Consider the following 26,929-nt stretch of genomic DNA (forward strand, 5'->3'; position numbering starts at 1 on the left):
TTCGTGCGGCAGCTCATTAACTACATAGGGGGAGATCCCCCAGCGCAGGACACCTCCCAATACCGGACACTTCTTAAAACGATACTTACAGAGCTCTCTCCTTCAACTTATTAAGTACAAAAGGAAGCTATTGAAAAGGCTTTTAACGGCATGGGATATCAGATCTTCATGTGGTAAGCTTTGTATAAAATTTTAAATTGAATAAAAATGCTTAAAATTTTGATGTTTCGTGTTATTTTAAAAAGTTTGAACCAACAATATTAAAATCAATCTAATGCATTCTGATTATGTGAAGATGGTCAATATTAGCCATATTTTAAATAATGATGAAGATTTGTTAGATGTACTATGTAATTGTGGTGTTCGGACATTTAAATTTTTCGTAGCAATTTTGTACACCTGTTTTCTTACACTTACTTCAATTTAATTGTTTCTTCTTACTGAGAAAGCCACAGAAACAAAAATTGAAGAGGACATTCAAAAAGGTGAGAATTTGGATTAAGATGTAAAAAAATTATCTGAAGAGTCAAATAAGCTCTACAAACAATTTTTAATATTTACAGCTTGAAGCACGTGAAAAATATGATTAGTCTTCACTCATGTAACAGGAACTTAGTCACATTTGAACAAAATTTGAATATTTGATGCAATAGTGTCCGGTACTAGGAGATATTTTTATGAACCGTGAATTTTTTCTCCAAAATTCATCATCGTAAAACGTTTTCAAATGATCAAATATAGCTTGTATGAATCATCAATGGCCATATTTTATGTATAAGGTATAAAAGGAAACATAATCCGGATAGTTAGTTTTTTTGTCAAATGGCTTATGTGTCCGGCACTGGAGAATCTCCCGCTAAATATAATCAACCTGAAGACTTCGAAGAATATTTCCTAATCTGTAAGACGGTTGTTGTGAACCGATCGATTTCGTAAGCATAGTTATAATAAAAACAAAAATGTTCATTATTGATAATTTATTCTTTTACGTGCTCAATTGAATTTCCCACGATTTAGTATTTCCTTAATAATTTTTCTTGCAAGCAGCAAATTGTTTCGCAACAAAAATGATTTATTCGCTCGCTAAATTTCCTATGTTGCCAACGTACTCATATATTTTTATATATTAATGAGCAACATGTGAGCCACCCACCGCGAGTTTGCATCGGTGGTGACGAAATCGAGGTGGTAGATGAATTTGTGTACTGGTGACTGCCGAAAATGATACCAGCAGAGAAATCCGGAGACGCATAGTGGCTGGAAATCGTACGTACTTTGGACTCCGCAAGACGCTCCGATCGAATAGAGTTCGCCGCCGTACCAAACTGGCAATCTACAAAACGTTCATTAGACCGGTAGTCCTCTACGGACACGAGACCTGGACGATGCTCGTGGAGGACCAACGCGCACTTGGAGTTTTCGAAAGAAAAGTGCTGCGTACCATCTATGGTGGGGTGCAGATGGCGGACGGTACGTGGAGGAGGCGAATGAACCACGAGTTGCATCAGCTGTTGGGGGAACCATCGATCGTTCACACCGCGAAAATCGGACGACTGCGGTGGGCCGGGCTCGTAGCCAGAATGTCGGACAGTAACCCGGTGAAAATGGTTCTCGACAAAGATCCGACGGGCACAAGAAGGCGGGGTGCGCTGCGGGCAAGGTGGATCGATCAGGTGGAAGATGACTTGCGAACCCTCCGTAGACTGCGTGGTTGGCGACGTGTAGCCATGGACCGAGCCGAATGGAGAAGACTTTTATATAGAGGAGAACGGTCCAAAATGCACCCCTTAAGCTTTTTCGATGTTTTCGCCCATATAAACAAAAATACCCAACGATTTCAACGTATAGGTGCAAAATTTACAAACCCAGCTACATTTCACAATGATCTCCTATTCAAAACAATAAGGTTTTCATGACTTTCTAACGCATTTAAAAAAAGGTTTTAAAAATTGGCCTGGGGCAAAACGCCTAAATGGTGGTCTAAAATGACTCAATTGCATGTAAAATGATGGTGAACGCATGGTTGTTTGTTTTTTCTTAATGCATTGAACTAAAATGTTACGGATGTGGTGGAAGTTGCTATTCTTCCACCACATCCGTAATATTTTAGTTCAATGCATTAAGAAAAAACAAACAACCATCGTTAAATTTGAGTGAATATGAAGGTATTTTGCTTATTTTTTTCTAATGGAGCTCAATGATGGATAACTAATTATGTATTGTAATGGTAAAATTCGTTCATAAATGTACTACAACAGATTACATGAGTGATTTTATGAGTGAGACCATTTTGCCCCAGGGGTGCATTTTGGACTATTCTCCCCTACCGCACAGGCCACTTCGGCCTTAGTCTGAATTAATGAATAATGAATGAGCAACATTGCATAACGGTTTTCCAAAAAAGTTACTGTTTTCATAGTAATTCTCAAACCTCAAATCGCACGTGCTAAGTCAAATTACAACCTAATTTGCTAAAAATTAGGGAAATTCTATAAACGCAACTAATGCCACCGTTTAAGCACAGGGGAGCGAAAAAGTCAAAATTTTAACCACTCTCATGAGCATGATTGACTGCCACGGTTGTTACTCTGTTTCTGCCAGGCCAGATGCAATTACAAAGAGAACCAACAGATGATATTTGAGAATAATATAACCTTCAATGTGTACAAATGGGTGACCCAAATTTAAGTAATACCGGCGCCGGCCGTGTCCGAATGCGGACCAATTAATGAATGGTTAGGCATATGTTGACGTGATACTCTTATTAATAGAGGCCGACGAGTCATCTGCACTTCCACGAGTAACCATAGGAATGTTGGATATATGGGGTCGGGAGGTATCGAGGTTCGTTTTGGTAAATGTTTTGCTGCGTGCAATATGTAGTTTTTCCGCAAATCATGTTCGATCTCACACCAATTCATTTGTGTTTCGAACAAAATTAGCGTAACTCAATATATAAAAATGGTTGGATATGACAATTTAAAATTTTCATTTAAAACCCCCAAATTTATTATTCCGCAGTGGTGCCTTTACTTTCTCCGACTGTTGTGTGACTTTTGAAGTGTTATTTTAAAGGGGTGCTGCCTAAATAGTAAGATAATCTTGTTTATAGTTGATAATCAATTTTAATGATCACCTCTTGCTTACATCAACATGTCCAGCATCTGTAGCACTTTTTCATAAACACTACTTTTTTGCTCCGACCGCGGTCATTGCTCTGGTTCTATTGTTGTACTTTTTGTGCGAATCACCGCACAAAAGTAGAGCGCAAGAACCAACGGCACCAGACGGCGGTCGTAACGAAACTCTGAAATTTTACTGGGTTGGTAAAAAATTGGAATTTTCAATGTTTTTACATTGATAATCAATAGTTCCATTGAGCTTGAAAAATTGCTGGAGAGTTTCCGATTCCATTGATAATAAAATCTCGAAAATCCATTGAAAAATAAAGGAGCTATTAACGTTTGAAATCTTACATGATTTCGTGACAGTCTCGAATTTGGAAATTTTCAATTGTCACCCTGTATCCGAGTCTTCCCCTTAGGCGTAGTTTACGTCAAAAAATAAGAGAGGATGAGAGAATGTGTACAGCGCTTATAATACACGAAAGTTCTATGCGAAGTTAAACCGTACACGTTACGGCCATGTGCCACAGCCTGACATGTTTAAGGACATAAACGAGAAGCTTCTTACGAACGAGCGTTAGGTGATCCAAAGGTGGCGGCAGCACTACGAAGAGCATCTAAATGGCGATGGGGGAGACAACGATGACGGTGCGTGTGGTGATGAACCTTCATATGTTTATATACCCAAATAATAGTCAGCTCATAAAATTTCCGAAACTGACTTAGGATTGTTGATCGGTCACACCTACATCCGGTAATGGTCGGAGAAAGGATAGTCAGTTGGCCACTTTTATATGGAGAAAATTGCACACGAATATTGTGCATGAACGATTTATTGCTGTTTTTTCTCGATAATGTACGTATGTTTCCAGACATGACGAATAATATAATATTTCTACAGATATTCTAGGTTTTCCAAACCATTCTGGATTTCAGAGCCTTGGTCTGGTCTGGTCAGGTCAGTTACGCTAGGTATGAAACCAACAGCAACCCATAGTGTCCATAAAGACCCTTAGTAGCCATGCGCCTAAATCACGATCTAAATGTGTCCAACCGGATGTTCGAAGTTCTCCAAATCATTCAGATGAATTGGTCTACCAAGACTGGGCTCGATACAAAGCCAATAGCAACCCATGGTGTCCAATCCATACAGTGTCTTGGAGGCCATGCGCATGATTTACGATTTAGATACGTCCAAACCGTATGATCTATGTTTTTCAATTCATTCTGGAATTCAGACGAATTGGTGTACCAAGGCTACTGGGCACGATTCAAAGCCGATTGCAACCCATGGTGTCCATACAGGCCCCTACATGCCATGCGCATGATTAACGTTTTAGCTTGCCGCCTTTCTTGTAGATGTGGCATATGACCCCTTCCTTCCACTCCTCCGGTACCTGTTCAGTTTCCCAGATTCTGACAATCAGTTTGTGGCTTGTGCAAGCAAGTGGCCAGCTTTTCCGGGCCCATCTTGATGAGCTCAGCTCCGATAGCATCCTAACCAGCTGCTTTATTGGTCTTTAGCTGTTGGGTGGCATCCTTAACTTCCCTCGAGGTGGGGCTGGTTGGCTTCCATCGTCCGCTGAACTGACGTAGTCATCTCCGCTGCCTTGACTTTCACTGCCTGTGCTCTCAGCGCCATTTAAATTTTCCTCGTAGTACAGCTTCCACCTTTCGATCACCACACGTTCGTCCATCAAGATGCTCTCTTATCCCTGCACATCTCGGCTCGCGAAACGAAGTCTTTGCGGGATGCATTGAGCTTCTGATAAAACTTACGCGTTTCTTTAAAACAGGACAGCTGTTCCATCTCTTCGTACTCCGCTTCTTCCAGGCGGCGTTTCTGCTGTCTCCGCTTCCGTTTATAGCGTTCCACGTTCTGCCAGACCACCCGCGCTACGTCCTTCTCCTCCAGAATTTGTCTGCACTCTTCATCGTTCCATCGACTTCGTCCCACATATCCGACGTTATTCTTCGCTGCATCGTTAATGGCTGCATTAGCTGTTTTCCAACAGTCCTCAAAAGGGGCCTCATCGAGCTCACGCAAATCATCATTGCTAGTGCTACCGTTCGAGAATCACTTTTGTTTGTGTGGATACACTCAAACGATACTGTCCCACGACTCCTATCTGCTACCTAGCTACGAGTCACCGCTGATCTATAGTCACGAAAGACCATCACCTTGCGCATTTTAAAGGGACTCGAGAATGCCCCTGTTTCGGCAAATTACTTGCTAGTTAGCAAATCACACCGATTGTTTCGACGGAGGAATTTCGGATGCGCGAAATGCGGCGGAAATGGTGTATAAAGGGCCTAATTCCTGCCTCCCAGATACCCCCGAAATGTGGCGACCGTGCTGGGATAAACTGGAACTTCATCCCATTGCCCAGACAGTAATGTTGCCACTCGTCTCGTTTGAATTGCTGCAGGAATTCAGCACGTGAAACCGCAAGCTCGCGATCTGTTCCGACGAATGCAGTCGCATTATCGCAGTGAAGATCGACGACACGGCCGCGATAAAACGTTTGATGGCGTTAATACATGACGCAGCGAACAAATCGACAACGACTCGATATGCACGGCCTTTACCACTACTTACTAGATACACGAACAGAGACATGTACATTTTGACCGACGCTGCCCTTCCACTCAATGGCCGAACGAGGAACGGCCCACAATAATCCATTCCCGAGTACAAAAAGGGTCGTGCTGGTGTAAGACGAACGGCTCGTAGCGCTACGCTCGGCGCCATGATTTGATTAGCGGACTTGGGATGGCACTGGAAGCAAGTAACACAAGTCAACACAAGATCGTATATGATGCCGTATAAGATGCTAAAGTGGACTTCCCGATAAAACATGTATGTTGCTTATTATGTTGCATTATATACGATTTTGTGTTGACTGGGTCGGAGTGGCCAGAAACGCTGACGCATTGTGGCCAGTAAGATGGAAGGCCCTCCATGCAATGTTTTGAGATGCACCGATCCTGCAATCATAATTATTAAGTTGGTGTTCGGCCGGTAACAAAATTGGAAAACGAGAGTCGTACGGTGCATTAGAATAGCGCAAACGACTGTCAACACGCAGAAGTCCAAACTCATTCATGAATAGGATCATATTCCGCAATGGAGACTTTATATTCAACTAGCTTTGCCCGGGTGTTGCAAATGTCACAATAAACTATTTGCAGCACCGCACTCTAGATCAATTTCCGTGCGTTTGTTTTGTTTTCCTCAACAGCTGACCCAAAATAGTTTTCCAATGATTTTTTACATTTCCCCGTTAAATTCACCAACTGTTTGTATATACAAACCATTCGGATCCCAAAACGAATCGATTATGGAAGAAATCTTGCAAATCGGTCAAACCGTTCGCGAGTTAAATCGTCAGGAAGGTAATCTCAACTCATTTTTATTATATAGAAGATTTGGGGGGAATGCATAGATCCTCTTCTGCAATAGCTGTTTATCTCCACTGGGAAGCAAAAATGCTGCACAGCTCGCACAAGCAGTTTTAATGCATGATCACATTTATTAGCAGACAGACCGAGAAGTCCGATAGGGTTCCTTTTGCACCTTGCCCTGTAGAACCTGTAGCAGTAGGCAGCGCACTTCACCAGTTTGACGAGCTTCGAATACCTGTCAAAGAAGTTTGACTCAATTTGGCTGACATGACAAACGACGATATCACGAGCCTCCTCATTGATCAGATTATTGTTTAGTGCTTGGGGTAGAAATTCCGGCCATTGTACCGTAGGTTGTTGTAAGAAAGTAGGTTCATGCCACCACAAGTAGTCTCCTACAATCTCGCTTGCTAGGATACAGCGAGAAATCCGATCTACAGGGTTGATCTCCGTAGAAATATGTCTCCATTCGGAATCCTTAGTCAACGCTGTATTTTAGCCACGCGATTCGACACAAACACCTTCCTAGAATGACTTCTCGATCGCAACCAGTGCAGAACAACCGAACTATCGCTCCACATAGTTACGGAATGAGTGAAATCAGTCGCCTTACGGATGATCTCGATGAGCTGGCTGCCGAGTAGTGCAGCGCAAAGTTCCAGTCTTGGTATGGATTGTCCTCGCAGTGGTGTGACTAGGGACAGATGAGCAGGTGACTGTGTAGCTTCCCAGTTTCGTCCGGTGAGACTATGTACACGCAACATCCATAACCGTTCATTGATGCATCGCAAAAACAGTGTAGACTACAATGGCGTAGAGTATGTATTCGAGAGGATTCTCCTTGGTACCTGAAGCTTGTATAGATGTTGTAAGTCAATACGGTAATGAACCCAAATGTTTTGTTGTTTAGCAGAGAGTTCTGTATCCCAGGGCAAGCGTTTTGCCTATAGAGTTTGCACAAAGACCTTAGCTATAAGCACGACGGATCCGATAGGGTCAAATGAGCGTGACATCTCCGACACTACTACTCTTTTTGTGACTGGTTTTGAAGCGCAGAATTGTGGTATTTTGAACCTTAGTATATCTGATTGTGGAAGCCAAAAAGGACCTAACGTTTTGACTGCTGTAGAACGATCAAGCTCGAGATTATTGGAAAAAACGCGTGGTGAAGACTTGTCTACAGAAATGATCCTGTGAAGCACAGCGGTTTCCCAAGTGGTACATGTACAAAGATTCGCAATTGTTGGCTGCCCACTTCCGCAGTGTAAACCCAGCAATGCTAAGTAATGAGATTAGTTGCTTGCAGATCTCTTGAAAGGTGATTAGGTCATCGTGCTTGTCAAAATGTCATTCACGTAAGTTCCCTTTCGGATGACTGGCACTGCAAGAGGATAATGTTGTCCATCATCTGATGCCAACTGCTCGAGGACTCGTGTGGCTAGCAACGGATAACTGGCCAGACCGTACATAACTGCCTTCATTTGGTATACGCGAATAGGTTCCGACAGATCATCTCTCCATTAAGTTTGTTCAGAGGCGCCGTCACGTTCCAAGACGTGGGTAGGACAAAAACTAGATTATCAAATCTACTTTTTTTTGTAAAATTTTATATTTGTCACTAGGCTTATAATTTACATTAACATAAAACATGAAGTAATCTACATTTATAGAGTCTCCTGTCGGTTCTACCATGTAACTAAAGTAGTTTCCTAGCTTTGATAATGTATTGTTTTGAATTATGGTTAATGTTGCGAAAATTGGGGTAAACAAAGTCTTTGGGCTCGTAACTGCGAGACGTAGTTCAACATTTGATTTCGTTGGTAGCTCCAGACATCTCTGACTCGTTGACAACGGAATAATTTGTGTGTGATGGTTTCTGGTTCTCCTGGCATATTGGGCAGTAGTCATCATCTACGACGCCTCTTTGGTACAATAATTCCTGATGTTTAATTTTTTTATGCATGACTTTGAATACTTTTCGGGAATTTCAGGGACTTTCCGGAGATCCTCTCGAATTTCAAAAGATTTTTTCGGACATCCTCAGATATGTTTAAATTCCCTATGACTGTTAAGACAGTCTTAAAATTTTATAAAATATTTGATGGTTTCAAATAATTATCACTTGATTCTAGGAATTCTATCAGTGAAGCTCTTGATCGTGCAAAAATCGTGGGAGTTCAATACTATTTACGGTTTTCCAGAAATCTCAAGAATTACAGACGTTTTTCTTTCTAACTTCTAAGATTTTATGCACACGTACGTATATTTGTGATTCCTACAGATTCCAATGAAGTCTCAGAAGCTTTTAAAAAATAGGGGGGTCCCGTGGCTTAGTCGGCTACACGTCCGCTTTATAAGCGGATGGTCATGGGTTAGATTCCCAGCCCCCAGATTCCCAGAAGTGTAGCGTAGTACGGCGTAATGGGGAACGCGTCTGACCAACACAGCTACCTGACGGCGACTGACAAACTGACCCTCTTTTCGAAGGCATCGATACATGGCAAACGGAACAAAGCATCTACATGGACGAACGAATGGACGATGATATGGACAATAGGTAATCTAAAACTAGATTCTGTGTGGATTCTAAGAGACGATCGATGCTTATTTGTATCTTGCCGTTGTTTGTTGGGGAGAATACCACAGTACTTCTCGGCACAGTAGCGGTCGTCGAACACAGAGTGCCTACTAAATAAATAAAAGAATAAATAAATAAATAAAAGCTTTTAAAAATTTTCTTCGCATAAGCTTACTACCAGACATCCGCATTTGCTACAATCATCATAAACTGCTTCATATTCGCATATTTCTGCGACTGTTCTCTCATATCCTTGTTTCATTTCTCAACTTTTGGAGACGAGCTCGGCAGTCTGATGACTACCGCTTCTGCTTTATGGATAGAAAGTCTACCAAAGATTAAAAGACTACATCACATAATGTGACATACATTTTTGAGTGAATCCTCGAACTATACTTTTGTTCATCTACCTACCTTAACAAGTTATTAAAATTTCCTTTCCGTGGTAATGTGAGGATGCAGAGGTTTTCACGGTCTCTAGTAGCAACAATAACTACACACTAACATGCCTCTTCTTTCCCAACTGACTGGAGTCGTAAGTAGTGAATACCAACCTTTATTCGCTTCGATCATAGCGCAATTTACACCAGTTATGACCAGTCACTGAGAAGCAACCATTGACAAGTACAGTCAGTCTTAGCAGTTAAGCTAAGCCAAACCCTTGTTTAGATATTCATCTTTTGATTACTTCACCTGAAGTTTAAGAAATTTTCTAAGGTTCTGTCTCATTTGGAGAATTAAACTTAAAAGTGACAGTTCTAAAATTAGAAAATCTCCCAGCCATAAGAATGGCTGGTGCTACCCAGCAATTCCAATAAGACATCGATGCAAAATTATTCGATATCTGTCAAAATTAATCTTGCTCTGCGAGCAGGATTATTCGATAATTATAGAAATGTCACTTTTTAGTTGAATTTCAGTTTAATTCTCCAAATGAGACAGACCCTAAGCCTCCCTGAGCTACCAGAAATAATTAAGACTTCTTGAAAAATCTCGGGGAAGGGTCATTTGGCCGAAACCCATTCGGCCGAAAGCCATTTGGCCGAATGCCATTTGGCCGAATGCCACTAGGCCGAAAGTTGTTTGGCCGAATATACCATTTGGCCGAACAGACCATTAGGCCGAAAGTCATTTGGCAGAATGGGTCATTTGGCCGAAATGGTCGTTTGGCCGAAAGGTTCATTAGGCCGAAAGTCATTTGGCCGAAAAGGTCATTAGGCCGAATGGGTCGTTTGGCCGAATGGGTCATTTGGCCGAATCGGTCGTTTGGCCGAATGGGTCGTTTGGCCGAATAGGTCGTTTGGCCGAAGGGGTCGTTTGGCCGAATCGGTCGTAATGCCAATAAGAAGAAGAAGAAGCAGAAGTAAAAAGTGGGTAGTAAGAGATTTTCCGACATCCATGTTTTCGATCTCCCAAAATGTTTCGTTTTAATTGGGAGTCAAGAGGTTCATTCATGCAGAGGTAAAACAGCTGTTAATTTTGGTAATACACGGCAATTCAAATTAGGGGCTGTCCATAAACCACGTAGACTCTTGAGGGGGAGGGAGGGGTTTCGAAAAAGTCTACGTTAGTCTACGAAGGGGGACGGGGGGGTATACCAAAAGTCTACGTAGACTTTTTTATTTATTTTTTATTCTTTTGGAAAACAACTTATACAGCAGCTATGTGCAAAGTTCACTATTGTTTGATTTTTTTAGGATTTTCCAAGATTTTTTTACAAGACTTTATTGGAATAATCTCTTGAATTTCTGTAGAAAAAACTAATGAATTTCACTAATGTAATAGTCTGAACTATGGCCTCAAAATATATGGATTTCCCCAGGAATTTTTTCTGTGTTGAGCAGGAAAATAGTCCGAAGTATTCTATAAAAACTTTCGTAAAAATTTCAAAATTTCCACTTGGATTTTATTGCAGATTCTATTAGAATATCTTTTGATTTTCGTTAGGAACGTCTTTAGAAACTACAAATGATTCTTTAGAATTCTCACGAAAAATTATGTCGCACTTCAACGGGGAGTTCACCTAAATTTCCGCGAGAAACCCTTCACTGGAGATTTTCTGGGAAGTCCCTGGGATTTTTTTTTCAATTTCAGAAATTCTTCGGAATTTTTGCGAGGAATTCTTTGGATAGATAAGCCAAATTCTTCAAAATGTCGATGGGAAATTCTTCTTATATTTGACGGCAATTTCTTCGGAAGTACTAATGCGAATTCTTTGGAATAATCGATGGAAAATCTTTGGAATTTCTAAAAAGGCTATTGAAAATTTCCACGAGAAATTATTTGAATTTCCCACCAAAACTCTTTGAGTTTCCGCAATAAAAATATTTGCAATTTTTGTAAGAAAGCCTTTGTATTTTCAGGAAAAATCATTTGAAATTTTTACAAGAAATTCACCAAAATTACAACTGAAAATTTTCTATAATTTCCACCGCAAATTACTCGGAAAAGTCTTTGGAATGTCTGTATGTCGTTTTTTAAATTTCCTCAGGAAAAATTAAATTTCCTCAGAAAAATGTTTGTCCCGTTACAGATGTGAAACATCGCCAAGAATGTCAACTATGTGAACATCAACAACCTAATTACTTAAGCACCCTAAATTCCTTTCCTTTCCTACTGTACTATTGTATTCCCTAACCTCGGCCAAACCACGAGTCTTTCGGTTCCCCAAAACTAACATTATGTATAAAATTTAAGAAATGAATTGTTAAACTTGATTTCGACTCCGTAACGCTTCACGGTAATTGAGCCTCCAAAATAAACGAAAGATTTAAAAAAAAATTCCAAATCTGCAAGAACGTAGGAATCCATTCTAAAATTCCACGGGAAATATTTTGGAATATTCATTTAAACTTAAAATTACCTCGGGAAATAATTCTAAACTTCACGGAAATTTACTCGGAACAGTTTTGGAATTTAGAATAAAATTCTTGGGATTTCAATAGATCATTATTCAATTTGATATTGCATGAAATTTTCAAGAAAAGCATCGGAATTTTCACGGAGAGTTCTTTGAAATATAACCGGGAAGCTTTAAAGCTTATCCAGCGGGATCTTCTACGAAAAATTCCACGAAAAACTTGTTGGAATGTAGACTTGACATTCTCGAAATTTCAACTCAAAATTTTTCAAAATTCTGAAAATTCTTCGGGTTTCTACAAATTTGAACTGGCGTGGTGAATTATAGGTCAGATGCGTGACAGATTTTAAGCAGTGGGGTGCCGATGCCAAAGTGTCGGCAGCGGTGGTGCACACCTCTAGGAGGAGTCGAATCCAACAGAAATTAACTTAATTGACTTTGGGATTTGGTTTCAGGAGCTGAGGATTAAATTTGAATCCGATTTTGATTGTCCAATCACATATGATATTTAGTAAAATTTGGAAAAGTCTACGTAGACTTCAATGGGGTGGGGGAGGGGTTTCGGAAAAGTCTACGAAAGTCTACTAGGGGGGAGGGAGGGGTTTGAAAATGTGAAATTTCGGTCTACGTGGTTTGTGGACAGCCCCTTAGATGTGAAACTACCAAATCTTGAAGCGATTGATATTGCTACTCCATATCGAACGTTGACTAAATACTGTCCAATGTCACTAACCGGCAAGTTTAGTTTTGTACGCCGCAGGTTCAGCCTTTGGCACAGTGCATCCGAGATAAAGCTCGGTTGTGATCCGCTGTCTATGAGTGCTCGTGCATACTGGTAGTTGTTATCAATATCCATGACCTTGATAACTGCGGTTGATAGAAGAACCATAGTTTGATTTCTTTGGAAACTCACATTCGCATTTTGATAGGCGCTAGGAGGTAAATTTGTAACGGATGAGTCTACCGACGTTGGAAGGGAGTTGAGACCGATCGAACACGACGACGCAAGTGGTAAGGCGTAACGAGGTCCGACCGTCCGAGAACCTTCTTCCGCATCGAGAAGCGGAAGCTGACTGGGCGTTGAATGATCTGATTCAGCAAACGAACTCTGTTGCATTGGTTGCGTAACACGGTTGACGATTGGAGCAGGTGGGGCGGCAAATAAAGCATTGAATGATGTTTCTTTGCACACACCGCTGGAACAGGCTTTCACCAAATGGCCGCCCTTCATACAATTGATGCAGAGACCATTCCGTTTGACCAAATTGAACCTTTCTAGCGGTGTTAACGATTGGAACGTATCGCACTGGAACAGCAAATGTCGTTGGTCGCAGCAGATACACTTTGAAGAAGATATGGAACTCACGAGCGTTGCTGAGAAACGTTGTTTCGACTTCGAGTCAGTCAATGCATTGACGCACGGTTGGGGAAGCATTAGGGTTTAAAGAATCCGCGATTGCTTATGAATAAAATCAAAAATTTGTTTGTATGTCGGTTTGATGTCACCTGTTGTCTGTGTTTCCCACTAACGAAGAGAGGTGGGATCTAAACATCTACTAATCCGTTCGACCAGGAAAGAGTTCCAATGATCTTCAACTCCTTCGAGCTTATCCTTAACATTTGGACATTCCAGTCGAATCCATCTGCTAAGTCCAGGAGTGCGGAAGCCGATTCGCTTTTCAGGGGCGTAATCAACAACAGGCCCGCCATGTGCCGCTTGATCAACATTGGTTTGTTTTTGTAGCGATCTTGTAACAGTGTCCATGCAACTAAATAATTGTTGTCTGTTATGTCAAGTGGCGCAATTGAACCTGCAGCTTCACCCACCACAGAAGCCCGCAAGTAATACAATTTCTGAACATGATAGTGATCAGCGACGTGAATAGATCGCTAAACGATTCCCGTTCTTCAAACTGCCCAGCAAACTCCTTGAGTTTGATTTCCGATAAACGAAGACTCTGTGCTGGTGGTAACACAGGAGACGATACTACTCTCGTAGAAGAAGTTGACGGTGGTGGAGGAGTGGGGATTTTAGTAGACAAAGATGCCTTTAACGTATAGTTCATTGTTTGAAATGTGCTGCGCTCTTCTCTACAGCCTTGCTCGGCATCATCTACATCTAGTTGGTCTTCTAGTTCTTCGATTTCGTCCTGAATCGCATTGAACTCTCGCCATAATTCATCCAAGTGTTGAATGCGAAAGGGAAGCTGATTTGCCTGAGCGGCAACAAATTCAACGTCAAACGACCTTATTAGCTTCGCCGAATTCAAAACATTTAAATTTTTAGGCTTGGTCGCTTTACTAATCCTCTTCGAGGGTGCCATCACGCACCGATTTAGTAAAATTGGAGATTGATTACCCTTTAACGGTTTTGCTATCGTGACGATACTGCTATTCAGCATTGCTTGTGGGAATAATACGAAGGGCAGGAATGAATGAAGATGAAGTTGACACGAGAAGTCCGTTCACTTATCTGGTTTTGCCGACGACATGCATATTATGGCATGTAACTTTGAGAAGATGGAGGAATCCTTCATCAGTCTAAAGAAGTAAGCTAAACGGATTGGATTAGTCATCAACATGTCGAAGACAAAGTACATGATAGGAAGAGGCTCAAGAGAGGACAATGTAAGCCACGCACTACGAGTTTGTATCGGTGGTGACGAAATCGTAGTGATTGAAGAATTCGTGTACTTGGCCTATCTGGTGACCTCTGATAGCGATAGCGATTCGAATTTCGAAGATGCATCATGATAGGAAATGGTACGTACTTAGGGATCCGCAAAACGTTCCGATCGAATATAGTTCGCCGTACCAAAGTCAGTATCTACAAAACGCTCGTTAAACCGGTAGTTCTTTACGGACGCGAGACCTGGACAATGCTCTTGGAGGACCAACGCGCACTTGGAGTCATATTTAATTGATTGCAAATATGTTCCTCTTTTGCCTAACTCCCAATTAAACAATAAACGTCCATTGCGGCAACTTGAAATCTGATATCGTTACGTAGCTATTGGACTTACCTTCATGTGAGAACCTTCTGTCTCTTACGGCGCATGTCTGGGATTTTTCAAGTTCCACAACATAAACGAAAGTGAAAAACCAAGCTTGGACGAGTTGGAAAAATGTAGAAAAAAAAAACAATGTAAATTGTTTGTCTATCCATTCCGTTATCCTTCCGACAACATGCTACGCGCCATGTGCTCGGAAACGGAAAACTCGAAGGAGAAATTGTCGACGTTAATTAAGTTTACTAGACGAGCTGCTTTCTACTACGCTGCCAATCCTGGCTACCATTAAAGATGATGATTATCTTGTTTCAATTATTCTACTTGTTCTTTCAACTTGGTCATTTGGGGAAGGATAAAAAGCCGTTAACCTCGAGGTAGGATGTACGTTTTTGGGGAGTGATAAGTGCATATACTTCCAAGTTTGTGCATATACATGCAGGCTGCAGCCATAGCGTGACTAAATTTATAGGTCAGTGGGGTTTATTTCGGATTCATTCTTCAGGTCAAACCAGCATACAAGGCCAGGAAATAATTACCAAATAAAATTTCCCTACGAGTTCATATATGCAGGTGGAATTTGCTAAACCGAATCCCATGAATGTTTTATTATTAAAGTTTTGCTTTCGATATCACTTCGAACGTGAAACCATTTTTAGTTAGCTCGGAAATCAAATTGGTCTTGCCAAACGCCGCACCGGGGGTAAGGAATCCACCACTGAAAATAGTAAATAATAAATTAGACATTTTTAAAACAATAAAGCATTATTATCAACTAACTTTCCAGGCATCTTGTCTGCTTCTTTCAAAATTGTCTTTGCCGATAAAAGTAGCGCAACGCAAGTTGCTCCGTATCCAGGATTGGTTCCTGTTACCTTAGTCCGAATAACTTTGTTCGGAGGATAAGCATATTTTTCGCTTGAATCGGCAAGCTTTTCCTCCCAGCCACGTCCTTCGAAGTGCATCACGAATGACGTATTGTTCATGGCTCGGTCGGACGGCCCTTCGTGAGAAACCAATCCCAAAGAAAATAGTCGAGGATACTTGAGCAGTAGATTCTGACCGAAAGTGGTCTTTACCAATAGCCAGAAGATTGCTCCGATGAATGAAATTGCTATGACTTCCACCAGTCCTCTAAAAATAGCTTGATCAGTGTCTCAGCTTAAATTATAATTCTACATGACTCACCCGAAAGAAATATATGCGCGCATTTGAAGAGGTCTCTTGCCCTCATTTTCATACAAAAACCGTTGCGTTCTCAAAACGCAAGATCGGTCGGCTCCCATGAACGGAAAAGACCATTTATCACCGCTCGACTTATGAATCGCAGGTCTCTCTTTGAGCTTAGGTGCCACTTCCGGCATTTTTGTTTTGAACAATTCTTTCCTAATTTGCCCAACTTCCTTCATATTTGCGATAGCATGCACAGCCGAAGCCCACGTGCCATAGTGAATGCTTCCCAACTCTTTTTTGCCCTTCATCCTTGACATCACGTAACTTTCCACAGAGTTAACAACTCCATCGAACTGTTGCTCCAGGAATACCGTCCCCATATCTGCAGGAATGCTATCAAAACCGCACGCTGATACCAGATAAACTCCTTTAGCTTTAGCAGCTTCGTGATATTTCAGTTGCATTCCTTCCAAAAACTGAGGCTCCCCACTAACATCTACGTGATGAGTGCCCGCTTCCAAACAGGCCTGAATAACAGGCTCCCCAAACAGTCGATACGGTCCGCAACAGTTGACCACCACCTTGCACCCACGGGCCATTTGCACCAGCGATTGTTGATCTTCGACATCGGCCGTCACGATCGGAATGTGCGACAGATCGGTGTTAGCTTTCCGACCCATCTCCGCAAGGGTATCCTCCAGCTTGGATTTATTTCGGCCGGCAACACCCCAATTCATATTGGCCAGTAGTTTGATGCCCTCGAGAACGGTGTATTTGCCCGTGAAACCAGTTGCGCCGAATATAATGACGTCTAGCTTGCGTGCCACGGACCTAGTGCATGATAGGTGTAGACGTTATTTTGTGAATGGTATCTGATAAGATTATTTTGTGGCTTAGAAGGGCTGAATGACATTATGTATGTACTTACATTGTAAAGTTCAATTTATGATACTTTTTAGAGTTTAACTGGAAGTTAAATAACAAATTTTAAAGAAACCACCACCAAAATAAAGCAAACTATTAGCTTATTTCTGTACTTTCCACTTCCAAACAGAAATGACCACTGATCAAGGTTCACATACACAGCTTTTGGTTCGATGAAGCACATCGTCATGATATGATGCAATACTTGTTTCTCAGCCTCAACCACATCCACTCACTTTGCTTATAAGAGCCAACACTTACTTGTGAGATGCATGTTTTGTATTAATACCTACACTTGCGAAACATGATAAAGCAACCATATCGCATAAAAGTACATTTCGAGATGCCCCATGCATGTTCATTGTACATATGCATTTCGTCAGGATTTCGTTCCTCAGTTCGTGAATCAGTCCAAGAGTCGACTCTTTCAGATAGGAAAAGGGTCTCTGCGCACCGTCTTCGCTGCTTCTCCACCGTGACACTCACGCTCATTAGTTTTCACCTGAGGCAAGAAAATCCTCTTGATTTTTTCCCTAAGATATTTGCGCGAGACGAGAAAGCATTTGAGAAACCGTTCCTTTGAAAACTGAACTCCAAAATAAACTGGAATTACTTCGTGCGTGGTATTCAATTGCAGAACAACGATATGGAAGTCAATAGATTGCATTGTTTAAATGTTACACTAAATTGGTACCTAGTGTTATGATATTGATCTCTCAAACAACGTTTTAGATTGCAGCAATAATTTAAATATCTTATTCCGTCCAATTAATCCAACTGTCAGCTTCGTGTTTAGTAACACCGAAACACCATTAAGCTGACCTTCAACATATCGATGTTAAACTTTCGAACAATCGCCTCGAAAATTATATTTATCTAAAATTTGGCAGACTTGTCGTACTTGAATGAGATATCATACTTAAATTTTAGACTTATGTTAACTAGTACTATTAGCCAATAACTCCAAACTAATAACTTTGTGAATGCTGGCAACGTTTTAACTTCGTGAATTTCGGATATCTGACCCAATTTTGATATGGCTACTCAGTGAATTTCAAAATATACTTAGTTGCATAGTTTGCTTTTCAAACAACTTTGTAGTATACGAAAGTTCTTCATATTTCTCAGATTTCATTAAAACTAGCTGAACTGGTAGTCTCATGTACACAACAGTCGATAAACGTCTAAATTTCAAACCAAATTTATTTTAATCAAAATCAATGTTTCCAGGACTCATCTTGAAATTTTCCAGATCGTCAACACTTTTCTCGTCAGTCTCTCAGACGCGCCAAACCACAATAAATTTTCCAGCGATCTTCCAGATGCCCTTCATGATTTTGCAAATTTCAATCCATTTTCCAGCGGTCTTCAAGACGTGCTTTGTGATTTTTCAAACCACAATCCGTTTTCCAGCGGTCTTCCTGCCACGCTTTGTGATTTTGCAAACCACAATCCGTTTTCCAGCGGTCTTCCAATGGTGGCAATACAAACCACCTTTTTTAAAAAACATCAAATATTTTAACACATTAGTACATTACCCATTTAAATCCAACTCACCTTTTGAAATCAGCTAAATGCGATGACAGCAGCTCTACGTGGGTGATTGTGTACGCCACGGAGATCTTTTAAGGTCACTCCTGACGGAATCCAAGTTCAAAAGTGCTCGCGTTTACGGGGGCATACCACTCGATACGGAAGCAACGCACAACTGTCATTTTTATTATTTCACGCATGCTGCGACGCAGCAAAGCTAAATCAACAAAAATGACAGTTGTGCGCCGCCTCTGAATCGAGTGGTGTGCCCCCGAAAACGCGAGGAATTTGAAACTTGGATTCCGTCAGGAGTGACCTTAAGAAGAGGCCGAGTCATAGCTTGCTACTCACTGATTGACACGCTGCACAGTGGCGGGCCCCCGTACAAATGCCGGGCAAAACCTAATATGTTGCTCGAATCTTTCACCAAAGAGTAATTTTGTAAAATTCATTTTGAGGTTGGAATTGTTATCCAACATATACTATGCAAATCGAGTACTTTTGGAGGCGCAAGCCTTATGGTCTGAAGCATTAACAGCGTCCTCATTCTAACATTGAAGCAGTCAATTTCCAGCTTTAGAGCAACTATGAGCAAATCACCACACTAACTACCGGAAAGTAGACCCGAAATAGGTATAAATACATGATACCAGATCGTTCCCGAAAAAACTTTAGTAAAATTTTCATTTTCCAAATTTGTTCGGGAGACGCTTTTCAGCATTAACTTCAACAAGCCACCAAAAATAAATTTACAATCAAATTTTAGAATCAGTTTATTTAATATATGTGTGAAATTTAAAAAAATGCAAGTTTTGTGAAACGATCGAAAAAAAATTTGCGTTTTTGTCCGGGTTTCCGCCATTGTGCGCTGAGGTGTTAATTTATACTCACACGCTGATGGTAACATACTCAAACCCCAAAATATGATAATCTGAACAGGTTATAAGGCGATCTAATTCACTGATACCATCCACCATACTTATGGACCCATCTATCGACAAGAACGAGTGAACGATTGTTTTGGCAGAAAAAGCTTTATCCCCGCCAAAATGTTTCGCTTTCAAAAACATCTCAAATGGCTATTATGTTAAGCTTAGCTTCTGCAAATTTCAAGTGATGAACTTCTCACATTGAAAATATCACTATAATAAGGAATAAGGTTTTGCGTTGGCGCCATGAAACTCCTCTAGGAGTGCTATGGACCTATAAGTGTGTAGGTGAGAAAATTGCGTTCGGTGATTTGTTGTACAGTTTTTCTTTGATGTATTTTATGTCTATCATCTCAAGTTTTTGTTTATACAAATTCGAATACTTTCGTCCATTTCTTCAATTAATAGAAGCGTTGAAGTTTGCCCAAGAAGTTGCCATAATAAGTTGATGCACCATGCGCCTCCATTTATTCGTGTTTAAAATGGCGATGAACATTTTTAAGTTTTTGCTTACGCCGGGCCTCTGTCCTTGTTCCCTTGCAACTTACTTGATACTTGATGGGCTACAGCTCTTCGATGAACCTACGCCGAATGAAGTATCCTTCTCCACTGAACTCGATCCTGGGCCAATCGCTTCCAGTCGCCCTGAACATTGAGCGATTGAGGTCCTCTCCAACTGCAAAAAGCCATCGTGTACGCGGCCTTCCACGAAGCCTGCGGCCTCTTCCGGGTTCTCTACTAAATATTATCTTCACTTGACGTTCTTCCGGCATACGAACAACGTGACCAGCCCACCGTAGTCTGCCGTGTTGTATAAGCTTACTAATATCCAGCCCTTTATACACTTGGTACAATTCGTGATTAATGCGACGCCGCCAGATACCGTTCTTCTGTTTACCGCCGAGTATTGTCCGCAGCACCTTACGCTCAAACACTCCGAAAGCTCTCCGATCAGCCTCCTTTAACGTCCATGTCTCATGGCTGTATAAAGCCACCGGAAAATCAGAGTAGTATACAGCGCGAGTTTTGTTCTCGTTTGCAGACTTAAGCTGGTTACGAAGTCCGTAATAAGCCCTACCTGCAGCTGCAATACGCCTTTTCACCTCGCGGGTAACATTATTATCGCACGTCACTAATGTTCCAAGATACACAAATTCTTCTACCACTTTTTTTTTACCATTCAGCATCACTTCGCTACCATCATTACTAATAAACCCACGTTGATTGCCAGCGACCATGGACTTCGTTTTGCTGGTATTGATCGTGAGTCCAATCCTCGCTGTCTCCCTCTTAAAAGGCACAAAAGCCTCTTCCACGGCACAGCGATTAATTCCGATAATATCGAAATCGTCCGCAAAACCCAGGAGCATATGCGATTTTGTGATAATGGTACCGCTTCTTTGCACACCAGCTCTCCTAATCGCTCCCTCGAGCGCTATATTGAACAGTAGATTCGAGAGTGCATCATTCTGCTTTAATCCATCTAAGGTAACAAATGACGTTGATATTTCATCCGCTACCCTTACACTTGATTTTGATCCGTCCAACGTTATACGAATCAGCCGTATCAGTTTCGCCGGAAAACCATGAAACCGCCATGAAATCAATAAACAGATGATGTGTATGCAAGTTGTACTCCCGGAATTTATCAAGGATTTGTCTCAGGGTAAACATTTGATCCGTCGTTAATCGGCCCTCACAAAAACCTGCTTGGTATTCACCGACGAAGGACTCTTCAAGCGGTCTCAATCTGTTGAACAGAATACGGGACATAATTTTGTATGCTGAATTAAGGAGGGTTATTCCTCGATAATTGGCGCACTCCAGTATGTGCCCTTTCTTAAATAGAGGGCTAATGAGGCCGTCCAACCAGCTAGCAGGCATTTCCTCGTCTTCCCATATTTTCGGCATAATATGGTGCAGAACTTCATAGAGCTGCTCAATGCTGTGTTTGAAAAGTTCAGCCGGGAGCTGGTCCTTCCCCGCAGCCTTATTGTTTTTCAGCTCTTTAACAGCTTTTTTAACCTCATCTAGTGTTACATTTTGCAATGTCCCATAAATTACTAAATGCAGCCCTTTATAATTGTAATTGTTTTGATGTAGGAGTTAGATTTGTGTAATTGTAAAATTTAAATAAAATCCCCTTTTTGCTATGCCGCCTGAACGCAAACCCCACTCCGACTCTGGGAGTAAAGCGATTCATCCCACTCCGACAAAAAGGAGAACGCCGAAAAGAGGATCGGGTAGTGATTTCCGCCCGATGAGAAGAGGCCTGGGAGGCTTAGATAGAAGGGAACGAGATCGGTTAGGTTGGTTGGTGACTGATCGCCGAAGTAGACGGTTGTCTGTATAACTAGTCCGCGTGTGATTAAAATAGAGTGAACCGTGAAATCCAAAGACTACCCGTTCGTCTCCGAAAGATTTTGTATGGACGTGGCCGAAGAATAAGAAAATTGGACAACACTAATTGTCCGTGTGTCGTGTCCCGGGAAGAAATTTAAGGGTGCTAAAACTGTCCGTGTGTGAGCTCTACACCAAAAGTCTAGACTGGAGCAGAACATTGGTAGTGCAAATATCTACCAAGTCGCGCCTTTTCCCCGGTGAAGTATAGTTGGCATTGGGTATCAGTGTCGGTCTCGGCCTTTCCGAGACCTTGTGCCGGTCGCTAGTATTTGTGGGCACGTGATTGCCGGTGAAGTCACCGGCCTGGAAAGCGGCGGAAGGAACCCCTTCCCAACGTAAAACTGTCTCGATTAGGGAAGCCAGGAATGCCCCTGAGATGAGTCACCAGGTGAGTCGCATGCATCCATAGTAAGAACACCGTAACTTACACTAGTGTAGGTGACTCCACAGCTTGTCCATCGTCGCTAATATTTATTCTGTTCATCGATGCACCGTCACTTCCTCCATTCAACAAAGTCTCGATGTGTTGCTTCCACCTGGCAGCCTTCAGTTTTATCTGTCAGCAAATTCCCTTGTTGGTCTTTGCACATAACGGGAGATGGCGCGGTCTTTCTCCGCACGCCATTGACAGACTCATAAAACCTCCGCATTTCGTTCTGCTCCATTTTAACTTGTTCTTCGTACGCTTTTTTCTTCATGCGGTGGGTTCGTTTTTCGACTGCTCTTGCTTCCTTGTACCGATCTCTATTCGATCGGGTACCCGACACCAACATCCGGCTTCTGGCAACGTTCTTCTCGTCTGTCACTCTCTGACACTCCACATCGAACCAACCCGTCCTGGGTCGCCTTTGTGCAGTGCCTACCACTTCTCGTGCTGTTGTGCTCACCGCTCCATGGATCGACTCCCATAGATCGTTGATGTTGTCGCTAACGTTGATTGGACTTATCCGTTCTTCGCCAAGCTTCTGGCGTTACTCGGCCGATACTCCTTCCGCCGACAATCGCTGGATATTGTAACGCATCGTTCGCTGTGATCTTTCGTTCGATACAGTTGACAACCGTGATCGAATTTTACTGACAACGAGGTAGTGATCAGAGTCAATGTTCGGACCTCTGAATGTCCGCACATCGATAACATCCGAGAAATGGCGCCCATTCACCAGAACATGGTCTATCTGATTGCAAGTTTCACCATTTGGGTGTCTCCAGGTGTGCTTTCGGATGTTCTTTCGTGCAAAGTAGGTGCTACTGATGGCCATCCCTCTGACAGCAGCAAAATTTATTAGCCGTAGGCCGTTGTCATTGGTAGCGGAGTGAAGGCTCTCCCTACCGATTATGGGACGGAAAAAGTCCTCTCTACCGACCTGAGCGTTAGCGTCTCCGATAACAATTTTCACGTCATGCTTTGGGCACTGTCCATAGGCTTCCCTTGCAACACTAACGGGGAAATAGTGGGCTTCGTGGCTGTGCGGCTAGCGACGTCAATCGTATAACGAAAATTTCTTCATTGGTCCTGTGGGCGTTGGTTGTGTAAATGTCATATCCGTTCAGTCGAGTTCGATTATATCGGCGGAAGCGTTTTCGGTTTTAAGGCTATCCCAAACCCAAGCGTAAAGTAAATCGTCCGTAAAAAGAGCGTGAGAGTAAATCGTCCTCTTGGGAAAAAAAAATGTTGCAAAAGGCAGTTAACTAAAGCGAAATACAACCAAATGAAGCATCCACCGGATATAGTGATGTCTTCGCTTTTGGATGATGTAGTTTTGAAACAAAAATACTTCCCCATCCAGCTGGAGACTGCGTTTTCTCCTCAATGGGTGGTTTTGTTACTGGGGGTGGTACGAGCACGTGGCTGCTTTGACTGGATGACGGTAACTTGAGCCTTAAGCAGGAAAACTTTTCTGAGTATAAAAAATCTATCTCCATATTTCCACTTGAAATTTTTTGCAGATTCCATTACAAAATGTTTGACTTTTTTTACAAAAACTTCTTCGAAAATAACACAAAAGATTGTTTAGAAATTTCACTGAAAATTATTTCAAATTTTAACGGAAAATTCTTTGGATTTTCCACGGTTAGCTTTTCCGATGCAGCGTCTCCTTCCGACACGCGCTTGTGATTCTGCTGCTGAAGGCAACCTTCTGTTGTCGCCAAGCGATTATGATTTGTACTTTGAAGTCGGTAAAAAATGTTATTTTGTGAAGTTTGTCCTAGAGCAGCGCATTTTTTTCTAAATCATTTCTGATGGGGATATTTGATCTAAAACACAGTTCATATACTGCCATGACCGCAGGTGGCCACCAGGCGGCCTTCCGAAAAAATCCGGAACGTCCATAAAAATGGTCATTTTGTGAAGTTCGTTCTAGAGCAGCGCATTTTTTTTTTCTTTTCATTCTTCTTCTTCATTGGCATTACATCCGCTCTGGGACATTGCCGCCTCGCAGCTTGTGTTCATTTAGCACTTCCACAGTTATTAACAGCGAAGTTTCTAAGCCAAGTTACCATTTCTGCATTCGTATATCATGAGGCTAACACGATGATACTTTCATGACCAAGGAAGTCGAGACAATTTCCAATCCGTAAATTGTCTAGACCGGCACCGGGAATCGAACCTCAGCCACCCTCAGCATGGTCTTGCTTTGTAGTCGCGCCCCAAGCGGCACAACTTGTTTCACTACTAAACATTTCATTGTGTTGCAACTATTCGGAAAGAAACAATCTTTGCGAATGTGCCATCAAATATAACTCTCTTGCAATCTAAAAAGCGTAAGAGGTGGAGCCTACGGAAACATCCTTCGATTGCAGTAAAATTGCAATAATGTTGCAAAATACAACAGCAGAAAAAAATAAAATAAAAATATAAAAATGGATTCGATTTATGGACCTTGTGATTGATAGTCCTTCACTCTACCACAGCACCATTCAAAACTTCGAAGGAACTGCATGGTGACTCACAATAAAAACCATACGATTATGAAGTTTTGCACTTGGTTTTCCTGTTACTTGATTGCACCATCACAGGAAAAAATTGTGAGTTTTCAAAATGTTGAACGATGCTTAATTAAACATGAAGTTACACTCAACTTATCTGCAACTTAAGTTAAACAAACAATTAAATTTTGAAAGACGCATTGAAGTTGCATGGTAAAAAATATGCAACTGAATGATTTTGTTTCGTGTTTGCAACATGAAGTGCAGTATTCTTTGGTTGTTTGTTTCCAAATGTCAAACACATATTACATTGCAATTTTAATGAAACATTGATCACTTTTCGAACGTTTTTGACATCTTGATGTAACTTTTTCGTGCATTGATGTTTTTCAAATGCTTTAAATGAAACTTAATAGAAACAAATTGCTTTTAGGAAGATGTTGCGTGTGCTACTTGGGGCATCTTACCGCACGGCTTAGAAGGGGGCCCTTCTGATGAGGATATTTGACCTAAAACACAGTTCTTACTCTGCCATGATCGCAGGGGGGCGACCTTCCGGATAATCAGAAACGTCCGTAAAATGGTCATTTTAGATAGTTCGTCTTAGAGTAGCGCAATTTTATTTAAGCCAGTGTTGACGATGATCTTCGAGTTAATACACAGCCCTTACTCTGCTATGATCGCAGTGGCCACCAGGCGGCTTTCTGGAGAATCCGGAACATCCGTAAAAATGGTCATTTTGTGAAGGTTGTCCTAGAGCAGTGCAATTTTTTCTAAACTATTTCTGACGGTGATTTTTGAGATATATCACAGTTCTTACTCAGCTATAACCGCAGGTGGCCACCAGACGGCCTGCCGTATAACCCGAAATGTCCGTAAAAATGTTCATTTTGGAAAGTTTGTCCTACAGCAGCGCAATTTTTTCTAAACCATTTCTGACTTCGATCTTTAAGTTAACTCTTACTCTGCTATGACCACAGGGGCCACCAGTCGGTCTTCTGGAGAATCCGGAACGTCCGTAAATATAATCATTGTGGAAAGTTCGTCTTGGAGCAGCGAATTTTTTTTTTCTAAAATTTAGGTAAGTTTGTCCTAGAGCAGCGCAATTTTTCCTAAACCATTTCTGACGGTAATCTTCGAATTGATACACAGCACTTACTTTGCTATGTCCGCAGTGGCCAACAGGCGGCTTTATGGATAATCCGAAACATTCGTAAAAAAAATGTCATTTTATGAATTTCGTCCTAGAGCAGCGCAAGTACGAGATACTGGAGACGGCCTCACAGTTACCTCAACTGTATGAAATACGTATTTGAAAAGATAACCAAATGTAGTGGAATTAAATGGAAAGTACAAAATTCGTCTTAGAAATTTGGTTTCACACGTTTCACAGACACACGCGTGCCAGGCACTGCTTCTTTTATACACAAAGAAAATTTTACGGTGAACCTAAAGGCCCGTAACTTACATCGATCTGATGTTCGTGTTGGGAATGCATGAATGGGATTGGTTGACTCTGAAATTTTCACTTGACACGACCATCCAAATATCAGTGCTCTATTAACTTTCAAAATCTAACATCATTTCATGACGGTCCCAAATTTTAGATTCTGTTTTGACACCCTTCGGGTAAGACTTTGTCCAACGTCAAAAACATGTGGATCGCACTAAAATGTTGCTGTTGCCAACACTGCAGCAGCGAGAACATCTGTGACGTCATAGGCGTCCGAAATAAAAGTTGCCACGGCGTCGACGTCTGCCGCATCCACGTGTCGTCATGGTAATCAAATCAACAACCATCGAAGTATGCCATGCATGAAAATCTAGAAAAATCTACACTTTTATCAAGAACTTCAAGCCATCCAGAAGCAAATTAAATGTACTTAATCTAACTTATTCTAAAATAAAATAGTATAGTAAAACTTATAAGTTAGTAATTATTAGCGAAAAGGTGAGAAATTGCCAATAGTAAAGTGCCTGTCTGTTAGCTTTGTGGTATTGTACTGTGAGGTTTGTGAGTGTCCGGTGTCGTTGGCGGGATCCTGAATGTGGCCAAACCTGAG

General features: G+C 41.6%; 2 protein-coding genes across 2 annotated transcripts in view; one reads left to right on the forward strand and one right to left on the reverse strand.

Moving 5' to 3' along the window:
- Positions 1 to 26,929, forward strand: part of LOC134224903 (saccharopine dehydrogenase-like oxidoreductase) — a 106,655-nt gene that overhangs the window by 41,588 nt on the left and 38,138 nt on the right. The window lies entirely within an intron of this gene.
- LOC134208324 (saccharopine dehydrogenase-like oxidoreductase) lies at positions 15,525 to 17,269 on the reverse strand. The gene is made up of 4 exons (XM_062684328.1): positions 17,078 to 17,269; positions 16,165 to 16,980; positions 15,757 to 16,110; positions 15,525 to 15,694 (listed from the first exon to the last, which is right to left on the reverse strand). Coding segments are annotated over exons 1-4 (1,278 nt in total). The 5' UTR covers positions 17,080 to 17,269; the 3' UTR covers positions 15,525 to 15,588.

The sequence above is a fragment of the Armigeres subalbatus genome, chromosome 1 (assembly GCF_024139115.2).
Source record: "Armigeres subalbatus isolate Guangzhou_Male chromosome 1, GZ_Asu_2, whole genome shotgun sequence".
Taxonomy (NCBI): Eukaryota; Metazoa; Arthropoda; class Insecta; order Diptera; family Culicidae; genus Armigeres; species Armigeres subalbatus.

What these genes read in the sequence shown, in the direction of transcription:
- LOC134208324 (XM_062684328.1), bottom strand. An exon ending in CGCGCATATATTTCTTTCGG is followed by an intron (nt 16,111 to 16,164) that starts GTGAGTCATGTA and finishes AGCTATTTTTAG; the next exon opens with AGGACTGGTGGAAGTCATAG. An exon ending in GCAGACAAGATGCCTGGAAA is followed by an intron (nt 15,695 to 15,756) that starts GTTAGTTGATAA and finishes TACTATTTTCAG; the next exon opens with TGGTGGATTCCTTACCCCCG.